Here is a 24697-nt window from a genome sequence, read left to right on the forward strand (position 1 = left end):
TTGGCCTAAATTTATCTAAAACAAAAGATATATTTGATAAAAAGATTATGATTTAGGCTTCTTGACCATTGACTTCCTTTCATCCCAGCGCTGAGGAACACCTCTCCAGAGGGTTTTCCATCATGCTCTTTAACTAAAAGGACAAAGGTGGAGAACACAGAGGTAAAGAACAACAAGTCTTCCCCCACCCTTCCCCCCCAACCTCTCATTCCCTCCCTCTGCTGGAGTTTGTTTGATGAGGCCTCTCACTGTGTTTGGAAAATGATGTCTTCTTGCCAGCTTCTCATATCAGCTTCATTAGTGAGGTGGTTTAAAAACAAAAAAGAGAAGTAATGGTTGAATCTCTCTATCCCTGGCGTACGCTGCACACGTTTGTGAATTAAAGTTGGCACAGTGGTTTATTTTATTTGATTATTTTAATCCCTTCCAAACACGGTTTTATGAGACAAGCAGCAACAGAGACTGAGCTTTCAATTCTTCCTCACTGACTTCATTAGTTTAGTTATGTTTGTTTGGTCCTCAGTTCACAATCAGTAATAAAACACAGGAGAGACACAGGAGGGATGCTGGCAGGATAGCAGCTGCAGATGAGGCTGTAGTTAAATTTGAGTGCACGTTTGCATGCAAATTACATTGTGCATAGATGGACACATTTATGACTTTGTCATGCTGTGTATTGATTTATTGAGATTGTGTTTTTTTCCTGGCAGAAGCTGTGAATGTAGCAGCCACTGGGGCCGTGCCAGCATGTTAACAGACTGAAAGACATAAAAGCAATATGGTGAAAAAATGTGTCTGTATCCACGCCTGTGGATTTGAATGTGCTCGTCCAACTTCCACATAAGTACTGGAAGTGGGATGGACGAACGCATGGATAGAGAGGACAGGATCTGATGTGATACAGTCTGTGTGGATTCTGCTGTGCTGAGCAGCTTCTCGCAGCTCCCCCGTCTCTGACCTCAGGCTCGGTCCTGCCATAACCCTACTCATTACAGCCTTAATGGGCCAATCAGCGCCGTGCCGGGCCAAAGACACACTCCTCCAGTCTTCACAGCTTTGCAGGGCTGTAGAGCCCGCTCCCCTCCTTCTGTTATCTTCTTTCCTTATATCTCATCCACGCTACATATGATCTTCTGTCTTTTGTTTCTCTCCATTCTCTCTGCCAATTCTCAGTGGATTGTCCACTGTATGTTTCTATGAATCACTACGGTGTGCATGGGCGTGACCTCTTGAGCACATCAATGAATGTCTCCACTTGCTGAACTGCATGCACTCCTGGTTTATATGCATGCCACTGATTCATGTGGTCTTCATCAATTCCAGATCTGCCATTTAAGAAAATCTTCCAACCCACGAAATCCCATCAAAACCCCCGGATGGTGTAAAAAGTCATTGAGCTCCAAAGAAGGCTGTTTTTCTCAATTTCACATTTTCTTTCATGAGTGTATGCATAGATACTGCCATAAACAGACTATGTTCACGCTGTGGGCCTTATTGCTCCATTCTGCTTCAGTGTACTTCTAAATGTTATGCTTGTCATTGTGGCCAATATCCAGTAACAGTCTGAATTGGCCTCTAGGTGCACATGTGCAGTCCTTGAGAGGTCTACAAAACGAAATCATTGTGTGGGGTCATTGCACAGATCCACTCACTCATTGACGCTGCAGCCCATAATTATACAGAACTATGTCACACAATTTTACATGTGGTGTGAGCACATCACCAGGAGCACAAAGCACTGAGCCAACAAGCATGTGTGGTTTGAATATGCAACTACCACAAATGGCTAGTTAGTATGAATGATTTTTTTAATATAAAAGTTTTTACCCCGTTGCACTCATGTCTTCTGGTTGCAAAAAGCACTATAGTGAGATCAGTGACTCCAAGGTCATTAACAACGTGGACTGATCGTGTGTGTGTGTTGGTGCGTAGGCGCTTGTGTCTCTCTTTATTTTGGGACAAATGGGGAGCGCTAAATGTGTGTGGAAGGTGAGGCTGAGAGGATCAATAATGGTGATGAGAGTCGGGCCAACAAACACATCATTTTAATCACCCTGGACCTTAAGACTGCACCAACTCACGGCCCTGCCACTCTTTGTGCGTGTGTGTGGGTTTGTGTGTGTGTGTGTGTGTGTGTGTGTGTGTGCGCTACAGTCTGCGTATATATATGCAGATGTCAGCACATGTGTTTATTTATACATTATTCATCAAAACTTCCAGCTCAACAACAGACTTTCCTCTTATACACTGTTCATGCAAAAAGGCACGTTCACTTCAGGAATCAGGGACATCCTGGCACAAACTGTACAGACTCAATAGGTACAGTATATGGCAGCGTGTTTGAAACACCACCAGGTAAATTATACTCTGACTGCAGGCTAGTGCCAGCAAAGGAAGGGTAAAAGGTTAGGAAGGCCATTAAAGCTACTTTCTGGATTAAAATTCAGCGTCAGTACACAAGAATATGCTCCAAAGTACAATTTGCAGGAAATGGATAGCCAAAGCCAAAACACTGGAGGCATTTTTAAAAACCCCTACTCTGGAACGTCATTAATCCATCATAGATTTATGGTCTACAAAGCAAATAGGACTGCACAAGCTGTATCTATGAATTTCAGTGCCTTTAGCTCTGAAATATGCTGGAACCACTGGTGGTTATGTGTAATCTTGAAGATCCACTTTCTTGCTTTTTCGGAAAAAAGGCCTGTGAGCTGAGATGTTGGTGCTTAGTTTTGAACAATTTGTAGTGCACATGATGGCTCATGTTCAAAATAATCATCACACAAACCATGTTTCCTGTTGTTTCCTTTGTTTTTTTTCCCCAGGATCCCTGCAGGGAGAATACCAGAGGAGGCTGTACAAGGAGCTGCTGGCTAACTACAACCGACTGGAGAGACCTGTGGTCAATGACTCAGCTGCCATCCTGGTGGAGCTTGGCCTCACACTGCTGCAGATCATAGACGTGGTGAGCGAGGCATAATTCACTTCTATTATTTGTGTGTATGTGTGTGTGGCATTTTGTGTAGTTGGGGTAGTGCAATATGTGGGAAGTATGGCAAGTTTGTTGTGGGTCCGAATCACAGTGGTGCATTATTATATTGTCCATAGATGACATGAGCTGCCATCAGTGTGTTTTCTGTGAGTGTGTTTTAGTGTGATGTGTGAGGAGGGTTAAGACTGAATCCAAACCTTCAGTCGCTCTGCACGGAATTTTGCAGCGGCTGTCCGGCATAAAACCTGACCCTTGCTCAACTTTGGCTGCAATTGATCAATGCCAATCAAATATATGCAAACATACATTCCTGGTAGATAACTCTGCAGCCCAAATGTATTTATACTGCTGACCTTGCAGTCACTGTGATGAAAGTACTTTGCAGAGTTGTGACAGCCTGTCTGTGAGTACTACAAACAGCTGAGCGGTGTTGGGGTGCCTGATAAGCCTTTAAACAATCTGTTCCTCATATTTCATGTCCCACTAGTAAACAACACAGGCCCATAAACATCGTTTTAACACAGGGTTGTTTTCTGTTTGCATCCACCCTAAGTGTCCTTAAGAGTAGTCGCTGAGGGAGGGGTTAACATTGCTTATTTACTTTCCTCATCCACATTTTCTCATGTTGTTTAGACTATAGATAAGAGGTTTCAAACGCTCCCAGAGAGGCCACTGTCCTGACAGTTTTGTGTCTACCTGAGTTTGACACATTCCCAATTTCTGAAAATTACCATTCCTTCCACTGCCTTGCAGCCCGTGACCCAGAAATCAATCCAGCTCTACTATCGTTCATGAATTTTCAAACTGTAAAAATTCTTCTCAGCATAGCAGGGGACCTTCACATGAATCCTCAACCCATTAAGCAGCAGTGAAAAACCCGATAGACTTTGCAGGCTGTATGTAAGTCAGGCCATTCACAGAGAGAAGACAATTTAGGGAGGTGTTAGCGTGTTAAATGCGCCGAGTTCCCTACCAGCCAGATGTCTGCTCTCATTTGTCTGAACACACTGATAAACCAGTTTTTTTTTGTGTGTTCTTCCCAAAGGGCCTTGTGCTTTTCACAGTGGGGCAGTTTTGGCATCGTTAATCCTTGTTTGTGGGAGTTGTTGTTGTCTCATTTGTCTGAGAGGGAGAGAATGGAAGAGTGCTGCATCCCAACAAATGAGGGTCAACGTTCTGCCCAACATCAGGACAACCCAGGCCAAGTGAAGCACTGATCCACAGGAAACTAGTCATTTGGAATTACTAGTTGCCGTTCATAAATATGAGTGTCATTACCATCCAAGCTGCTTTCAACTCGTAAACATGGGATTCATAAACACAGCATCACTATAGTTACAAGATGTTATATAAAATGCCATAGTTTACTCATCTGTAAAGAGTAGAGTGACAGGACAGGGGCATTTCAGGGGCCAATCAGATTTCAGCTGGGGCCAGCTCCCCTGCGGCCCCGCTCCTGGATCTGCCCATGTGAACCAGCGAAGCACGAGTACAGTCCGTCAGTGTGTTTCTCGAATAAATGCTCACTGTCTGCCGAGTGCTGCAGGCATTTTGGTATTATGACCTTGAATAGGTGAGTGAAGTTAATATTTTCAGGTTATAAATTCCCACAATTCTATTTCCATCATTCCAACAAATTGCAATCACGCACACACACACACACACACACACACACACAAAAAGACAGACACACACACACACACACCACAAGGGCGTTCTCTGAAGAGACACACATTTCCAATCATTACTTTCAGCTGTGGCTCGTTCACCTGGGTCACCTGCTTTCCAAACAGTCTTTATAGAAGGGTTTGCCACGTGTGCAAACATTTTCAACTCCAAGCTCAGAGAAAGGACAAAGAGAGAGAGGGAGATACAGATAAATGCATAAACAGATGCAGTGTGTTGAAAGGAGGAAACTTCTTTGATCCTACTCAGCATTCCTCTCCTCGGTGCGGGAATTCCTGCTCTGACTTTTTCACTTGGAGAAGAAACTCTAATGCTCACAGAAATGCTAATTTCACCCTGCAGCTAGAATATGAACAACATCATTTCCCAAATGCTACATGTACACTGTGTCTTCTTGGCAAAGACATAGGCTTCAATCGTTGGCACTTTTTTTCAGCTTTATTATGTTTTGACAATAATAATAATTTAATAATAATGTTTTTGACCAGGACACTGTCTCACTGAGGAATGTCCTGGCCAAACCATCAGCAGCATATAAAACATGCAACATAGAAGTTACGTATCATGTTATTCATGCTCAAAATATAAATGAAAAAAACGATTAAAAATTGCTTTTACATTATTTAAATTGCCCCCTTTCTGGACAATACAGTTAAACTCAGTCTTTGTCGTCATTAGTGTGTTATGCTTTTAAGATAATGCATCTAACTAAGACAATCATATTTATTGAGCACTTTTCCATTCTCTTTTATGAAATGAATAAACAGACACAGATGAAACTGCCACAGATCTCCTGGGTTGTGCATCGCCGAGTGCAGAAAAGAAACACTGAGACCATTGTTTTTTTTCTATGAATATAATTTGATTTGTCTTGTTTTTTTTTCATTGGTGCAAGCATGACATTTCACAGTTCATCACCATTTTAAATCCACCGGGACCAACAGTATATTAGCTGTCTTAAAATGGTTATGTAACGTGTTAGTTTGGCTCCATGGTCAGACCATCCAGCAGACACACCTGGTACCATAAAGCCAGTTTTAACACAGTTGCAAGTGTTCTTTGGATATGCAAAACAAGTACACCGACTTGCTGATGACAAGCCCTTTTTCCACTACATTAAATATGAATTGGCCCAGTTGTCCTCGCTTGTACAAAAGAAACGTATTCTCTTTTTTACTCTTCGTTTTTCTTCTGTTTGTGTCCTCAGGATGAGAAGAACCAAGTGCTGATGACAAACGCCTGGCTGCAGCTGGTGAGTCAAAGTTTGAGCAGCGCATGTTTTTATCAACTTAATGTACTTCAATTATATTTAGGATTTTATTACACAATAAACTGTCACTGTGACTGTGCTTCTCAAATGACTAGTGCCACCACATTAAGTGCTTGTTGATGATATTTGGTTTTAAGTGCATGTGTGGAGATAAAAATCATCTCCTGGATTCATTCTTTGTACTTGAATATTCATAATACAATATTTACTGCATATCCAGTTAGTATCAGTACATGTTTGCCCATGCATCCATTTAAGTTTCAATTATTTTCAAAGCTCACTCTGTTATAAACATAATCCTTAATAGTGGAAGTCAGCCACCAATTGTTGCTGACTGTGTGTGTGCGTGCGTGTGTGCGTGTGTGTGTGCGTGCGTGCGAGATAGAGAGACGGTGCTTTTGTTCAATGTTCAATGCTGGCATCAGCATACTCAGAAAAACATCACTTCAGGCAGCTTTTCACACAGAAGGTGCAACAAAGAGGAAGAGGAGGAGGAGGAAGAAGATGGAGGAGGAGTGCAGCTTATTCAAGCGGCAGCCAACATGATTGTTAATGGACTTAATGTCAAACAATCCACAGACAGATTCATAGCCTGGAGCCAAATTAGGCTGTGTGACAGTTATTGCAGAGTACCGTTGAGTTCAGCAGAAATCTTGACTTGATGCTTTGGGAAGTCGACAAGTTGTGAAGAAATGGAGAGAGGAGCCACCTCTCGCTTGTGTCTGTCGGTTTCAAATGAAAGCTCTGCATGTGCATGGGATGCACAGCGGCTGTGTCACATTGAACGTGGTTTGTTGGCTGAAAATGGTTATAGACTGTTACATGTTTGAATGACACATACCTGATGCATGTGTGGTTAGAAACATGTTTGCAGGAGTAACCTTTTCTTTCCTTCCTTGATAACTTCAGTATTGCTGTTTGATTTTGAAAACAGCAATACTACAGGAAACATTTTATCCCTCCATTTTCATTTCCTTCCTGGCAACATACAGCCAGTCGTATTTCTATTGAATGTTTCATGGTCTTGTAAAAGTTCAATTAGATTAGCTCAACTAGCAATAGGTCACTATGGGTTTTGCAGAGCATAAAGTTATTGCACTCATTTTTAGAAATAATGCCAACGTCTAGTGAAAATGTCTTTTTCTCTCTCAGTACTGGACAGACATCTACCTGAGCTGGAATCCAGAAAACTACCCTGGTGTCCAGAACCTGCGATTCCCTTCGGACCAGGTCTGGACCCCCGACATCCTCCTTTACAACAGGTCAGAGCTGCTTTCTCCTACTCATCACCACTTTCCTTAAAGTGGCCATAACTGGTATTTGAGACGAACAATGTATAGAATGACAATATGAAAACAACGCTACAGTGTTAAAGGGGTCCCTCACAGTCAGCGCTGAGGAGAGTCACCTCCTCTCACCACCTTTCCCTCGGGAGTTGGTAGAGACCAAAAATGGAGCTAAAAAGAGAGTTAAAATTGACCTTACATTTGGCAGGTGGCCAAAACACAACGCAGAATGGATGCTAGTGTTGCCCCATAGCTACTGGATGTATACATACTCAACTGTTTAATGACAAGTTAGAGAGGAAAAAGAAAAATGCAGATTTCAGTTTGAAATGTTGTGACCTTTCCCTTTTTCTTTTTAAATGTTGTCCTCTTCTTAGAGTTGAGTGTAATTTCATCTTTTTCTCGCTGTCAGAAATAGTTTGTATAATCCACCACTGTCAGTCCTCTGCAGCAGATAACCACACCTGTTTTCTTACTATTTTTATTTTGGGGTAAATGCGATGGAGTGATTGAAATATCAGTCTAAGCCATCGGATACGCTGCTATTTTATTAAATTCTGTCTTTAATCTCCACAAACCAAAGCATTATCAGGGTTGCTTTAAGCCAATGTAATAAACAGTCACACCCAATCAAGCACAAAACTCCAGTGATGGCGGCGGAGGAAGTTCAGCCAGTGAACAGGGGGGAGACAGATTGTAATTCTGCTGCATTTACTGTAACTTTAATAGCTTGATTTGAGTAAAGAAATTAGTTGTATAAAGAGAACAACCATTTAGACAATTAATATGCCTTATTGAAATGTATTGAGATAGAATTATCATGTTGGACGTGCTTCTACACTCCTTCCATCATCTACAACCTTCTGAATCACAGCAGTCTCAATTCAGACAATTCAGCCTTCTTAAAATGCATCGCGGTGGCTGACGCCGTGGATCTCATTGGTGGTTTGATTTGAACTTGTTAACCTTAAAGATACTAATGTCATGAAATTAGAGCAGATGATCTGTTAGTGTCAGTGCTGCTTCTCATAAAACAGAAATGTTTTTTTTTTAAGAATGATATAAGGTCTTAGGTCAAAGAAATGAATAACAGATGAGGTTGAGAGTGCGCTTTGCAATTTTTGATTCAGGTCAGGCTGGTGCTGCGTGCTTATCCACTGTTCTTCTCTGTGAGACTTTTTCAAGTCAATTAGAAATGTAGGCCAGTTGTTTTTCTCCAAAACAACTAATTGCATTGCGTTTGCATGTTCGAGTGAGAGACGGACGATCGGGTGTGAGAATGAGTGGAAAGAGAGACGAGGGGATGCATAGATTGAGTCACAGAGAGGAAGACAATGACACAGATACAGTGTGTGGAGAACATGGTAAAACAGAAAATTTCAATATAGATTTGAGCACATAAAGTGAGGCTAAGAGAGACAGACAGCTTTGCACTCTTTGAATAGATGGAGAGAGGAGCATCAGATGTAACCTCAGTTCACACACACACACACACACATGCACACACACACTCACACTCACAGGGAACACGAGGACAAAACAGAGGTTTCCCGTTATTAACCCAAATTTTAAAAGCTCAGCCTTTCGACCTGACAGGATTACCCATCCTAATCTCCCCGCTCTCGCCCCTCTTTTTCCCCGTTTCTGCCTTTTACCTTCTGCCACCACTCCTCCCTAACTCCCTCCATCACCCGCCCTGCCTTCCCCGTCTCTCTCCTCATCTCATTCTATTTGTGTCTCCCTCCGTCTCTCTTTCATAACTCACTGTCTCACTGTAATTCACTATATTCAATCAACCCTTTCTCTCCATATTTTATCGTTCGCAGCCTTCACCGACTCCTCTTTATAAATCATCCCATCTACCTGTCTCTGTCTGTCAAGGTGTCAGAATGTTACTCTCCTTTTCTCCTCTTCTCTTTGTCTGTCTGTTTTTATCTCCCTCGTTTCTCCACTGCCTTTTCGTGTGCTGCCTGCTCAGATGTATTTTCTGGAAAAAAAAGCATACCTTTAGATATTAATGATTTGCTTGCTGCACAGGACTCATTGGGAGGAGATAGAGTGGAAGGCTGGACTCTGACACTGAAGACCTGGGTTTGTGTCCTGTGTCTCACGTGTTGTTGGGTTTAGCCTTCGAAAGCACTTTGCTAAGGCAGGGAAAGTTTGGTTAATTACTGAACAAGACTACGAGTCTGCAGCCATGCTGGCGGCTCTGTGGGGCTTTATTTAGACACCGTGGTGCTTTGAGTTAAATGCTATCAGCATGCTACAATTACTAGCTTATTTTATGTACTGGCACAAATCAGCATGGAAATGCCATTAGTTCTGCAGGTATTTGGTCAAAATCCAAAGTAATGGACAAATTAAAATCTGTCTGGTGTTTGGCGCCAGCTGAAAAGTCAGGGGATAATCAAAGTCATTCATGTTCATCCTGAGGGGAACCATGAATATCTGTACAGAATTTTTCGCCAACCCTTGAGCAGATTTAAGGTATTTCACTGAAGTGAGCACTTTAATCTGCTGGTGGTGCTGGAGATAAAATCAGGGGATCACCAAAGTCATTAGGATTCCTCCTCTGCAGAATATCTGTACCAAATTTCATGGAAATCCACCAGAAATTATTGAGAAATTACAGTCTGGACCAAAGCGGTGGACCACCCGACAGACCAGGAAGCCATTCAAGTCAACATTGACTTTTTACACATTTCACCACACTTTTCCCTCAGCTTAACCAAGTGCTCTGAGTTGCCTACACATAAGCATAGAACATTAATCATGCCTTAGGTAGTAGGATTGGACCTTGTAGGGAAAATAAATTAAATATGTTGACAGCAAACATTTAATAGATTTCATTATACACATTTCTTGGGTAGATTAACAGAATCTGGTCATAATTTTTAAAGGGCTGGGTTAGAAACACACATACATTCATCATAACCTGTTGATAAGTCATACATGTCTGCTTCAGTTTGCAGGTGCTGCAAGTGCTGATGTTGCTGGTTTTTAGCCTTAGACTGCGCTTTCCTCGTTGAACTTATCAAAGACAAGCTGTAAAGTGAAGCTGAGGGGGAAGATTCAGGTTACAGCTGCGCCAGAGGGATTACATGCCCCCTGAGGAGAGCTGAAAATTTACAGTTTTCAGCAATAATATGGATCGCTGCTGGAAACACATGCACACACATGTGTGCCTAACTAATTACCCTGCACACCTCTACAATCCTGTCTCACTAATACACAGCACATATATGTGCACACACTCTTCACTGGCCCACCACACACACACACATACACTCTGCCACAAAATTACAGACAGCCATTACACGTTGGGCCATCAGTGTGCAGCCAATAACACGCTAGTCTTACTGTGTTGAATAGCAGATGCATTTGGGCTTATTAGCATGCTGCTCAGATGAGAGCTTGCTGTAAACTCCATTCATTTATCTCTATTGTTTTAATATGAAGTTAATGATGTTCAGCAGTGTTGAGGTCAGATGCCAGCTCAATATGCAATGTGTTTAAAGAAGAGTGAGCTTTAAAAAAAAAAAAAAAAATCAGTTACTGTCTGCACTGAGTCATTCAGCTCTTACTATCCCAGTGTGAAATCTCTCATATCTTTTCTCATATTGCTCGTCATATGTTCCATATCATTGTGCTCATACTGACTCATACTGTCTCACAATGATGTTTCATGCATGGATAATCCATACTTTGAGTCATGGATTTAAAAGCCAGACCATCTCCATGCATACCGCTTGGGGGAAATATTTTGCTATTCACCATATTTGCAAATGTTTTGCACTGTGATTGACAGCGGAAATCCTCCAGTTCAAATTAAAGAGTTCAAATGGCTGTGCCTCCAATGGCTGCCAGCAAGGCTCAGACTAATTAGTAACGCTTAAGCAGTTCTCTATGTTTTTTTTATTGTGTTGTATTTATTTAATTTCATTTAGAGAAGCTAAATATTTTAATATTCAGAAGAATTTGCTGACAAAAGAATGTGCTCCACAACAGAAATTCGTGTTTCCTATCAAGCTCTACCACTTAATTGTTGAGCGCCAGCTGTAAACTTTATGCTGGCTCCGTCTGTCTGCCCGAGCAGCCTTTGTGCATGTGGGTGCCTGTTTTGAATACATATCCCAGGCTAGCATGAATTGGTGATCTGAAACAGCCATGTAAGGCGTTGACCTCTCTCATTAGAGGGAAAAGTCAATGGTCTCACTTGACTGAGGATCGATGAGGCGGGTGAAGGACGTCCAACTCAGGTAAACCACAGACAGAATCGTAATTCTGCCAGAAGGGAAGGTGGACGCGCAGCACAGGCAGAGCATGGTGACAGGCCGTAAAGATAAAAGGGGAATTAATCGGATAAATGGAGAGTTGGAGGGACTTTTTTTTGTTCTTGTTGTGGGTTTGGATGGAGGGATTTGACGACTTTTCTGTGATCACTCAAATGAATAATCAGAAAGTATGCACTGGCTTTAGGTCCAATGTGCATGTTTTCAGAGTGCATTCTGGTTTGGATCATGGTTTTATAAGACTCCGTGAAGAAGATGTGACAGTAAAAACCGAAACTTTTCCATAAAACGACTAATCTTTCTATACATACACACAAACAGGGCAGGATCTCGCTAATCATGCTGCCATCAGCTCACTAATCTGTTTCCAATTATGTAGAATATTGCAGATTGAGAGTGTCAAGCATCAGCAGCACTGTCTCATTGATATTATTCTTACTTGAGAAGGTGAGCAGCAGCCAAAAAGACAATGGAGTGCTTGATGACGTCTAAAAGCCTCACTGAAGCGCTGCTAATCAACAATAATGAAGCTCTCATGATCCTTTAATGAGTGACATAACTGTAATTTAAATGCTGAAGAGGTTCACTTATAATTACGTAACATATCATTATCCCAGCATAACGATTCCAAGCCTTCAGTTCCTCTTGAAAATGACGATTAAGATGTCTAGAAGCAATCCATTCTTCACGGGTGATGCGCAGTATATGCGCTCTGCCTCTATAGGAATAAACATCCCACTATAAACTGGAAATATACTGGACTTCTTGCCTGCAGCTCCCTTGACCACCTAGTTAACCACAGAGCCTTGAGGCTGTCAAACAGAGGGCCCAATGCCAGGACTCCCTGAGGCTGTTTAATTGAATGTTTTATTCCAGGAATATGACATAATGCACATGGATGGATATGTCTTTGCTTAATGTGGTCGGAGTAGGCGTTGGCCATGTGTCGCTCTCATCTGCGTGCGGCTTAAAGCTTCAGGGAAGATGTCAGCTTTCCTAGATTATTCAGATCTTTCTGATTTGACAAAAAAGTTTGCAAACAAATAATGTCAAAGCTAACAAGATAAAAAGTATTCTGTAGTACTCCTTGTTGCCCTTTCAGCTTGTGCAGCCTGATGGCGGGCATCAACAAAAAGCATATAAGTCAAATCATGACTTTAAAGGTACCAAATATCATTATTTTACATCTTATTTCTTAGTCTGCCGTTGAGATCTTGTTTCCGATCAGCATGTTGTACTTATTTTGAGCAGGACCCCATCATCTTCCACCCTGCATGGCTCTCTTTTTGCTTCACTCTTTACATGGCTTTCTTCTTTTTGTCATTGGTGTGTGTGTGCATGCGTGTGTGTGTTCCTGTGTGCGGGCAGCAGCAGGTGTGGAGTGACTCAGGTAGAGCTTTGTGACTCACGTCCCATGGTGCAGGAACCTGTCACTGCCACCATTGTCATTGTCAGTCAGTCTGTTTCCACCTTGCTCCACTCTCACAGTGCTCTTTCTCCAACCACCTCCCATTCTCCCATGGCTATCACTTGTCCAGTTGTATGCATATTGAATCATTGAAATGTGTACGTTGCAAAAAGTTGAATATTGCGAAGCATTTGTTTTCAAAATCTTACAATAACTTGTCTTAGGAGTAATGAAAAAGAACATTTTTTTTTACTGTTTTCAGTACATTTTGAAGCAAGCTACAATAGAGCAGAAATATTTAACAGTACCTTTGCTTTGAAAAACAGCCTAATTCATCTTTAACATTTCTCAACAGAGAACACGTGTCTTTGTGTGCTTGATCTAATTCGTCTTTTTTTAAGGTAGCTTTATGTATTTTGTCTTGTTCTGTGCATGTCTCCTTTTCTGCACATACAGAAACTTGTACAATGTGTACTCTCCACACGCACACACACAGTCAGAGAGAGAGTCCAGGACATGCCCTGCTGTGATGTATGCAAGCACTGATTACAGGAAAGCATGCACCTTCAGATAAAGTGAGGCCGAAGCTTGAATAATTCATCGCATAGCTCCGCCTTGGCCAACCCACACATCCCTGCTCCAGCACCCGGAGCCAAGGCTGATAGCAACACACAAAAAAAAACAGAAGAAGAAAATAAATTACAACACGTAACCCCCCGCAAAAAGGTAAATCACTCAATCTGAGCAAGGGCAGGGGACAAATAGAACGGGTCCATCCACAAATTCTGTTAAGATGCCGGCCACGTTCTTTTGTCGGTGCTGAATGAGGCTCCAGGATGTCTCTGATACTCTGACGTTATCTCTCTCGCAGGGGATTGCATTGTGTGTGTGTGTGTGTGTGAGTGTGTGTGTGTGTGTGTGTGTGTGTGTTGATTTGTGTGTGCATGTGTAGGTGTATTGTGTGTGCATTCATACTGTATATGTATGCTGAGTTCATTGTGTGAACTGAAGAGTAAAAAGGACTGTCCGCTCTACAATGGCCTCGGGACTTGGCTGAATGTGTGAGTGTGTGTATTTTTTGCTCATTTCATGTAATAAATAACAACTCTGCGATACTTTACACTAACATTTGTCATTCCCTCTGACTGCTGGAAACCTTTTCGTGAGTTTTCTACAATATCAGTACTTTTCTTTTTCCTTCATGCTGTGTTCGTGTGGGGCTTTGCTGTGCTGCTGTAGATCCATTTTACTACATTTACTTCATAACATTTTCTACCTCTTAGAACTGTCCCCTAAATGCTTCTTTCACTTACAGTATACTGTTGGTCACACATTAATCACCTACAGCAGCCTGAGGGAGGATGCTATTAACATTCAAATGTGTTCATATAAAAGTAATATGAACAGGTGAATTGATTAAGAGCTTAGAGTTTACTTAAGAGATTAGTTACCTCTTAATTTTTCTGCAAACTCTTTCATTGCTTTTTCATTATGGTTTAGTTTAGTGTAGTTTATAAAACTGAAGTAACAGTGAAAGGTTGTCAACAAGTGAGAAAAAAATCCACTATCAGTAAACATTTCATCTGAGAAACAACTGAGAGAACGTATAAAACCCACTGTCTGTGGGTAGATTCAGAGAAACTGGTTATGTAACTGTAAATGGGGGCATGCAAATCCAGATGAATTTTAACTAAATACTAAAATACTAACTAACTACACTCAATTGAATGACATTAGTGTCTCTATTTCAAAGAAAAAGGATAATCCAAAACAAATACAGCACAATGATAAATTGTGTTTCTGTATGATTTTTCAAGTTAGTATACACAGGTCTAAGCTGACTTTGACCCTCCACAGCTGCCTGTATGTTATAATAAAAAGTAGGAGAGGTGATGCTTCCTTCCAGCTAGCCGCTAAAGGGGAGAAAAAGTTTGCACGAGAGAAGAACTTTGGCTGCGTACAGTACAAGGAAACAAATCAGAAGACACAGCCTGAATTCTCTAAAAGTTCAGACTTTGCCCGAGTTCAACCTCACCAGAGGAGCTACTCTTTAATACTGGATTAGAGTTCAACTGGGGTGCCAGAGCAGTGTAACTATCTGTCCCCAAAGGTAGCGTTTGCTACTCATAGACTTTTAGAGAGCACAAACTCGACTTTGTTCAATGGTTTTACTGACTTTGGTGGGATTTGAGAGTTTGGCGAGTGAAGCCAAATCCATTTCAAAGAAACTTCATTTATACAAGACCTGTCTGTGCCCTTATATCAGCCCAGCAGGTTTTCGGTTGCGGAGCCTTGTAGGAGGCATCTGTCGTGTTTTCTCATGCCACTAGTTTGGTTCCTGTTACTGCATATTTGGCATAGCGATGGAGGTGAATATTTAATTTCACTGCACCCTGGATTTCGCCTGGGTTTTCACTGTGTATATGTGGAAGTGAAGGACTGGAATGGCAGGATGTTGCTCCACAGATGGCTGGGTAGATAAATATCACTTCACTGCTCACTGCTGTGGCAAGCTGAAACAGCAGAGATCGGCTCATTAAAACAGGTATACAAATACACACGAACACTGACAGCAGTGAAGATATGATCTCATGTGATAAAAAATAAGATTACTGTCAAGCAGCTATAATTGATATTTTTTTAGCATAACAGTGTATGAAATGAAAGCTGAATCACACCTACAGAGAATTCTCACATGAACCTGCAGCTCCCCTCTGCTTTATTGACCTTTATAGTAAGCTTTAGCTGATTGTTTAGTGGCCCGCTCCACAACTTTACTGTTTTGGTTCACTCTCACTGCTCTCATCACGTTATTTTGGGCCACAGCAGGCACCTGTTTTCGGTATACACGCTTTAAAAAGCCACTGCACACTACCTGCTCAGCACCAAACGGCAGACAGACGCAGTTGGCGACCAGCTGGTGAACATAGTGGAGCATTCAGCTGCTAAAGAGACAGATATTTCCCTTAGGAGTTGGTGGAGGCCAAAAACAGAACTAAAAGTGTTCTGACTTCAGTTCATCGGGTGGACAAGAACACAACTCCAAATGAATGATCATGTTTCTCTGGAGCTGTTGATGTGTAAATGAGCAATTTTTTGCAAACAGGTTCATCATATTAACTTAAACGGTGGTGATATTCTCGATGTTGCGTTCACAACTTGTTTCTGCTGCCCCCAAGTGGCCAAAAAAATCAGTTATTAGAGTGTACTATGCCTCTGACTAAATGCTTTTCTTATTCCTGAATGTGTTCTTGTTGATTGGATCAAACAAGCAAAGACAGAATTACCCTCCTGTGGCTCCTTCACTCAGTTTACATCATTCACAAGGTTATTGTATCATGAGTCTCTCTGTGACAGTACAAACTGACAAGCTCATTTTGAAGTAATTGAAGTAACAGCGTGTGGTGCTCAAGCATGGTGTCAAAAACAATTAAAAAGGGAATAAAGAGATTTCAGCAAGCCAGAGCTTTAGCTCACAGCAAGATGATGAAATTACTGTTCTGATCTCTCACCAGTGCGGACGAGCGGTTCGACGCCACCTTCCACACCAACGTGCTGGTGAATGCGTCGGGTTACTGCCAGTACATCCCCCCTGGCATCCTGAAGAGCACCTGCTACATCGACGTGCGCTGGTTCCCCTTTGACGTGCAAAAGTGTGACTTGAAGTTTGGCTCGTGGACGCACAACGGCTGGCTGCTGGACCTCCAGATGCTGGATGTGGACACGTCTACCTACATACCCAACGGGGAGTGGGACCTTGTGGGTAAGAGAGAATCGCTTAGAATCCAGTGTGATTGTTTATGTGAGCATAAACCTGATTTCTGTAGTTCTCTCCAAAGATTTCTCCATCTGAGTCCAGAGATGAGATGAAAACTTTGAAAACAATTCTTTTAGAGGGTATAAATATACAGCACAAGAACTGCTGCTGTAGTCAGTCTGAGCAATACAAAGTGGGCTAATCCATCACTAGTCTCCCTAAATCTACATTTTCCGAGATAAAATATTTGACAAAGCTGAAATATTCAGACATACCTGACAAAGACTCCCCCCAGCGGGATCAGGCCTTGCCAACTTCCTGTGTCCAAAATGTATTATTTTAATATTAATGACCTCACAGTGGGATCATTTGGATGGTTGTAGCCGGATGAGCTGGAAAGGGGAGAATTTTTGGAAGGCCACCCAAGCGGGGACAGAGCAGCAGCGGATCCCAGTGCCTGTGCCCCTGGGATGATGGTCAGCTGGAAATGGGTGTCAGACAGCACCAGATGGCATGCAATGCGAAGGTTTGACACATTGGCAGGTGTGTAGCCAGGCCATATGTGAGAGCAGCACACCACATCCCCAGAGTTTGAGCTGAAGGTGAGAGAGTGCAGCTAGCAAAAATAAAAAAATATATATATTTTTCTGATTTTTTGGGGGGAATATTTTTACTAATAATACAGTGTGAAAATAAGGAAGGGAAGCTTCAAGACTGATCTAACTCAGACCCACTTCAGTCTATTTCTTCTCTCTATTCATCCATCCCTATGAACAGATGCATGGAGAGATAGAATCATTACAGTTGTTAATTGCAGTAATTAGTGGGATGGTTTTCTGATTTACATGCATTCTAAAAGCTATTTAAATCTTCAACTTGATTAACTTTGTTAGTCCAGAAAAATCTCTCTGACCTGTATGTGTGTGCTCCTCTCTTAGGTGTGCCAGCCAAGCGCAATGAGCTGTACTATGAGTGCTGCAAGGAGCCCTACCCTGATGTGACGTTCACGGTCACCATGCGCCGCAGGACGTTATATTATGGCCTCAATTTGCTCATCCCCTGTGTGCTGATCTCGGGTTTGGCCCTGCTGGTCTTCTTGCTACCTGCCGACTCTGGAGAGAAGATTTCTCTGGGTGAGGGGGACTTACACAGATGGAAACACAAATATTGTTATTTTGTTATTGGTCTATGAAAGAAAGATAAACATTTTTGTACCATTTTTCAAGCTTATACAAACACAGTCACAACTGTACACCGATACATGACTGCACTGATGTCTTTGTGCATGCATATTTGTCTGCAAACGTCAAATGAATCATGTAGTGAGCCATGAACATGCATGTCAAATCACCTTTCAGTAATTTAATTTCAAAATAAGAGCTTTGCTACTAAATCCACTTTGGAATTCCCTCAGTGCCGGTGAGTTTTGATAAATATTCATCCACAGATGAGCAGTCAGCAGTTACATAGTGTACACAGCACACGGAGCTGTAATCTACTCTGGACACATTAGACGAGACAGCGGCTGATAAATGGTTGCAGTCACGAGAAAATAACAGATTACATATAATTGAACTGATTTCATGCACGAATGACCCTGATCACATCGTTACGTATATGCTCACGGCCTCCCTCTCTCTCTCTCTCTCTCTCTCAAGGCATAACTGTGCTCCTCTCGCTGACTGTCTTTATGCTCCTGGTAGCAGAGATCATGCCCGCCACGTCCGACTCTGTTCCTCTCATCGGTGGGTATGCATGGGTCTACGGGTAACAAATTTATGTGTGCATGAATGTAGAATCACCAGGAGGAAGTGGCATTGGCACAACTGAGGAGAGGAGTCGTCTTTGCAGGTGGAATAATCTTCCAGACAAACATAAATTTTTGAACAGAAAGAGTATACCTGATACTGTACTCTCCTCTTGTAAAAAGTTCACCAAACAGTCAAACTAAAGTGACAATGGATGCAGTACATCAACACAGGCATTACTGACAAATCTGCAACTTAACTGTACCTGAGTCTTTCTCACACTTCCAGTAAACACCAGTAATATAAAACATGCATTACTTATTGAGCGTTTTCAACGTGGGCAGTTGCCTGACCTCTATACACTGTATGTGCTCTCTTGAAAAAGTAATGCATGAGGACCCATGCTGGTGTGTGGCTGGGTTTGGTTTGAGCAGCCTCGGGGCGTCTATACATCATTCACCGTGCTCCTGGACGGCGCGTGGAGTAAATTTGGTGGCCAGAACTAAAGCTGTCAGCACCATTAATAGGCCGTGAAATGTCTGATTCTCCACTGGGGAGGCGAGAAAGGAAAAGAGGGTGGAAGAAGAAATAATGGATGAGGGGAAGGAGAGGCTAAGGGCTAAAGTTCTGCGAGAGAAAGACTTCAGAGGCTTTTTCAGAGCAAGTAAAGAGGCTGACGTGTTAGCAGGGCTAACACTTCTAATTCATCACTTTAAGCTCACCAGGTCAAGAGGAAATGTTTCTTTTTGTCTCGCATGTGTGTAACAGCGTGTTTACATGAACTGCAAACCTGTTTGTAACGTGTCATATCAGTTTAACTTAAAGTGAATTGTATTGTGCATGATGAGAGTGCACGCAGTGTTCGATCATGCTGAGCATACACCACTACATCAATGCAATGATAACTGCCCTTGTTGAAGAAGCTCTTGATAAATGCTCCATCAGTAGAGTGATTAATCTGTTTTTTTTTTTTTTACATCCCATGACCTCAAGACAAGGCCAACTGGGACACATTTAGCAGCCTTGTTAAAATGACTCATGGCCCTTTACAACACATTGGCCTAACGTGGATGTGAGTTATTGTAGCTGCTTGAACTTGACTGTAAATACATAAAGCAAGTGGGACCAGAATCAGGCCATACGCCGTTTATCATCAGCCCTTAATCACCAGATAAGCACAGTGTGCTCATTTGAGTTAATTTAGTTAGACCTCTCTTATCTGGCTCAAGACCATTTGGCTCAGTTGATTTTAATTCATTTTTAAATTAGTTAGCTCAGCCACAATCAACAACGTGGTCCGTGCCGGACCGTCACTCAATTATGTTTTGACTTATTGTACATTGTATCTGTAGGCAGTCGACTCTTCTTCCATAAAGACAGCCAGAGTGAGCAGTGATTGACCATAAAGCTGTCAGGACACTCTGTTAAACACATCCTGTAACACCATTTTCTATGTCCCGGCGCTTATTTCTTCCATCATCTCTCCCCTCACCTCTTTGTTTTATCATTTTCTGCTTCGCCTCTCTTCTGCTCCATCTCCTCTTGCTGAAGCATCCCCTCCCTGTTTCCTTCCATTTCACTTTCCATAATCCCCCCCAAAAAAGGTCATAACCCCTGACTTCATGAGGTCATGAGGAAGTTTGAGTTTGCTGCCACTGCAGTAGCTGAAGTTGTGTTAATCTGTTAGCTCCACAGAAAGCAGGGCAGGCCCATAGATAAAGACTGTGTGTGTGTGTGTGTGTGTGTGTGTGTGTGTGTGTGTGTGTGTGTGTGTGTGTGTGCGTGCGTGCCTGTGTGTTTAGTTAATGCTCCCCTCCTCTCTTACTGTTCCTTTATGTGGGTAAAAACATCCCTCCAGAACCAGCACTAATCTCCATCTCTCTCCTTTACTGTTTTCTAGTTTGTTTACCCCTTTTTTTCTGTTTTGTCACAAATTTTGCACAGATTTTATTCCCCCGTTTGAGTGCAAATGTGCTTTTTCTCCCCTTGGCCATATAACCTATTGCACGGATTGATCAGACCCGCTTTCCTTTCATGTTAGAGCGTGAAATCAACCTATTTTGGGAATTCAAGCTTAAAGTTTTACCTGTTAGTACGTGTTCATAAAATGTGACCATGGGGTAGTTGAAGGGGGGCTGGAAAGTGGAAAATATTATAATATAATTTAAGTTATAAAATGCAAAAACTTAAAGCATGTTAATGTTGATGGTTACTCCGCAGCCCAGTACTTTGCCAGCACCATGATGATTGTGGGAATGTCTGTGGTGGTGACAGTTATAGTCCTGCAGTTTCACCATCATGACCCTCAGGGCGGCAAGATGCCCAAGTGGGTGAGTGACTGATTTAAGCAGATATTAATCACTATTGTCACTGATAGCATTTAGCACTAATATCTGTATGAATGTGTTATAGTGTGTGTGCACCACTGACACTCCCTCCCTCCCTCTTTTCAGGTCCGGGTGGTTCTGTTGAACTGGTGTGCCTGGTTTCTACGTATGAAACAACCTGGCGATGAGCGCAAGCGACCTGGTTACAAGTACCGTCACTCCTCCCAGCACCACTCCAGCACCAGCTCCATAGAGATGGGCACTGTGCCGAGCCTCAGTGTGCCCCTCTCTCAGACTTCCTGCCCGCCTTGCCCCACAGGCACCTCCAACGGCTCCATGAGCCTCTACTTCAGCAACTACCACCCCATAGAGAGCTCACACTGCCCACCTTCGAGCGACTCCGGGGTAGCACTAGCGGGACGAGCCCACGGCTCCCCCAGCGATGAGGCTGAGCCACCTGGAGGGGTTGGCAGTGTCGGAGGCCTGGGGATGGGAGTTGGAGGGGGGATGGGCATCAGCATCCCCCCACCAGAGATCCAGCGCATCTTGGAGGAGGTGTCGTACATAGCCCAGCGGTTCCGGGACCAGGACGAGGCTGAGGCCATCTGCAGCGAGTGGAAGTTTGCAGCGGCGGTGGTGGACAGGCTGTGCCTGGTGGCCTTCTCTCTCTTCTCCATCATTTGCACCTTTACCATCCTCATGTCAGCACCCAACTTCATAGAGGCTGTTTCAAAAGACTTCACATAGCTGGCTGCAGCAGCAGGAGAGAGATTAGGGATAAAGAAGAGATTTAGAGAGAAAGTGGACTGGGGGGCAATAAAGAGGGCAGTTTGTGTTCCCCAACCTATAGTCTGGACACACAGCCTTTTATAAAAAATTGTAACATCTCTGGAAACTCAAGAAAGTAAATTTTGGTGTGCAGCTCTGCCAAGCTGCTCAATCATGTAGTCAATTCAACCAATCAAGAAACAAACTATTGATTGTTGATGAAATGGTAATTACAAAGACACATCATTATGTTAATTTGCAAATTCCAGATTAAACATAAATTTAGTCTCCCACTCTGTTTTGATGTCAGAGCCTGGGAAGACCAAAGGAAAAAGGTTGGGAATCACTGGGGCAGTAGAGGAGAGCGCTGTGTAGATTTTTTTTTTTTTTTTTTACATTGAGTCAGACATCAGTAAGGGGAAGATAAAATGGCTGTTAATTGTCTTTACCCTGAAACTCTGTAAATATCATTGTTTTATCTGCACCTAGTCATTTAAAACCCAGCTTCATTTACTGTACAGTGACACATACAGACCACAGTCCACCTCACTGCTGCTGCAGTCCCATCATGACTATTGTTGTCCTGTCTGAGCTGTTCACCTTCTGAACTCTTGATAAGGAAGTCACAGACTTTTTCTGACGATGTACTGTATGATCACTGTAATGATGTAAAATGAGATGTTTCACTGTGAATTTTAGCGTTTTTGCTTTTGGTTTCGAGCACTGGAAGCAAATTGATTGCTTTGAGACAAGTGTAGAGGCAGTGGGAATGCTTTTTAGGATCACTTTTCACTTTGTCTCACCTGTCATATTTTAACCAATAATCTGTAACATAATAAAAATAATAATGTCCCAACACTGTTTGGCACAGGCACAGTATCCAAAAGCACTGTGTTAACTGGTTTATACTGGTTTTGACCAGTAAAACAAAATGCACAGGTGTTTTTCTAAACTACAGTTGAATACTGTATGTTGAACTGTACAGCACATCTTTTCACCAAGTCATTGAGTTAACTGTAGGATACAGATCAAGTAAAAGTTGTCTAACTGCTGTAAAAATACACAAATGATTGTGGGAATTTGTACTTGTTGGACTTCACTGTACATAATCAATCACTGAGGATGAGGAGGGATGTGACTTCTGAACCTCTGACACCACAGACTATGGCTGGACAGCTAGAGGAAAACTTCACATCTCCATCCGGCCCCGTATCACTGGAGATCATACTGTAGATTTATAAAAGGCCCCAGTGTCAGTAAGTTTCGTCTGTGTTTTGTAGAAGGAGCCGAGTGACGGATTCACGTGTTTTGTTCCACCTCCACCTCCCAGCCGCCTCTTTGTCCTAGCTACAGTCATTGGTCTCTTTATCTCTGTCTCTGTTATTCCAAGTGTGAGTTTTTCGCTCTCTATGTCAATAAAGGTTTATTTATTCTCTGTATAACAGGCTCTGGATAGATCTGTGAGAAGGAACGTGGCGGGAGGCGAATACTTGGTTCAGTCCGCGGGAAAGCAGTAGTTAGTTGCCACAGAAACGGGATATCTTAAAGTACATTAACAACTAAGACAAATAATTTGAAATTAGAGCATGTAATGTTCTGGCACTGATTATCCCAAACACAAATCATAGCTGCTACCTCCACCTACACTGCTTTCTGTACAGCTGCAGGGTTAAATAAATCAACCACAGACTCTGACAGAAGTCTGATAAGATCCAGAAGTTACAAGCTACAAAAAAAGAGATCAGCCAGATGTCTGAAGTTCTAAATTAATAAGGATAATACAAAAAAAAACAAACAAAAAAAAAACAAAACACAAGAATAACTGGATGTGAAACAGTTGGAGTAATAGCATGAAATGTCAGCATCAGTGTCCTCTGTGATTATTAGGAAGGCTAATGAGACATTAAAGTGTCTGCTGTTTGTGTCACAGAGGGCTGTAAAGTTCCACGGTCTATCACAATGATATATTCACGATGCCATCATGTTAATGAGATGGGCTGTGCTAACCGTGACAGGGACACAAAAAAGTCAAATTCAAATAGGAGTCATTTCAGCTATTTTGGACGGGTCAAACAGACAAAGAGTCTGGTCAGGACGAGAGAAATCTGTGAAAATGGCCTTTGCTTCAGCATTTTCTTCTTACACAGTGGAATAAAACTGTCTTTGCTCTCAGATAAGGAAGGGGCTAAAAAATTGAATGCGAGAAAAAAACAAATAGAAATCTGAGCTCCAATATGCCAAAAAAGCATGCAAGATGACAAATGTGGGGCATGTTTTTCTTCTGTGGTCTAGGAAATGTGCTCCGATTTCTTTTTTTGCGTGGCCAACAAAGGCTTCCTCTCATCCTCATATTGTTTAATGTTTTGTGGATGAACTCCAATCAGCAAGACGGAGCCCACATTTTGAGCAGAATGGTTGTTGCATTTATGCCTTTAAGAGAAATCAAGTTTTATCTATCAAGAACCTCCATCAGCTATGTCACTGTGTAATCTGCACTCAATCATCTGAAAATTTTACTTACAGTCCAGACTACCACCAGTGTAACTTGAAAATCTATAACTTTGGCATCATCTTGAATCCCGTAGTCACTGCATTTTGCAAAATTAAGCTATATTCAATGTCTGCTTACTTGGGGTTTGTGGGACCAACTTATCCACTTATTCAAGTCAATACGTTGGCTAACAGGCTAAAATACCTTCCAGACACAGTACTACACTGTACATAGCACAGTCAGTCAACTCTGTGCTGTATGCGTGTGTTTGTGTGGGTCTGTGTAGACATAGGGACACTGAAGTGCTGAGTTATGCCTGCTGCACTGTGTCAGTATTCTAATCATTTATTAAAGGGACATGGGAATAAAAATGAGTGAAACAGTCCATGACGGAGGCAGATGAAAGTACTGCAGCTCATGGGCAGAAGGATAAGCAACACTTTGAACAAACTTTTTTTAAGTAGAGATTCAGTAGAAAATTCACAAGCTACCCGGACATCTATCAACTGTACGATCAGACAATGGCTAATAGTTAAACCAGTCTTGATTTGGACTGATCATACTGTAGATAGATGAGCAGCTGCTTTAGTTACGCCACGGTATCCCAACAATTGCAGTATTAAACTGGGGTGCAACTTTGAATTCACACTGAGAATAAATGCTCTGCAAAAG

At 42.2% G+C, this 24697-nt stretch overlaps 1 protein-coding gene across 1 annotated transcript in view; it reads left to right on the plus strand.

Moving 5' to 3' along the window:
• Nucleotides 1-21513, plus strand: part of LOC121611140 (neuronal acetylcholine receptor subunit alpha-7-like) — a 30864-nt gene extending 9351 nt beyond the window's left edge. Inside the window, exons 2-9 of the mRNA XM_041943508.1 lie at nucleotides 2826-2965; nucleotides 5886-5930; nucleotides 7101-7210; nucleotides 16450-16697; nucleotides 17630-17824; nucleotides 18350-18436; nucleotides 20660-20769; nucleotides 20893-21513. Coding sequence (XP_041799442.1) covers nucleotides 2826-2965; nucleotides 5886-5930; nucleotides 7101-7210; nucleotides 16450-16697; nucleotides 17630-17824; nucleotides 18350-18436; nucleotides 20660-20769; nucleotides 20893-21513 — 1556 coding nt within the window. The remainder of the gene's footprint in view (nucleotides 1-2825; nucleotides 2966-5885; nucleotides 5931-7100; nucleotides 7211-16449; nucleotides 16698-17629; nucleotides 17825-18349; nucleotides 18437-20659; nucleotides 20770-20892) is intronic.
• The last annotated feature ends 3184 nt before the right edge of the window (nucleotides 21514-24697 follow it).

Source organism: Chelmon rostratus, chromosome 9 (genome assembly GCF_017976325.1).
Source record: "Chelmon rostratus isolate fCheRos1 chromosome 9, fCheRos1.pri, whole genome shotgun sequence".
NCBI lineage: Eukaryota > Metazoa > Chordata > Actinopteri > Chaetodontiformes > Chaetodontidae > Chelmon > Chelmon rostratus.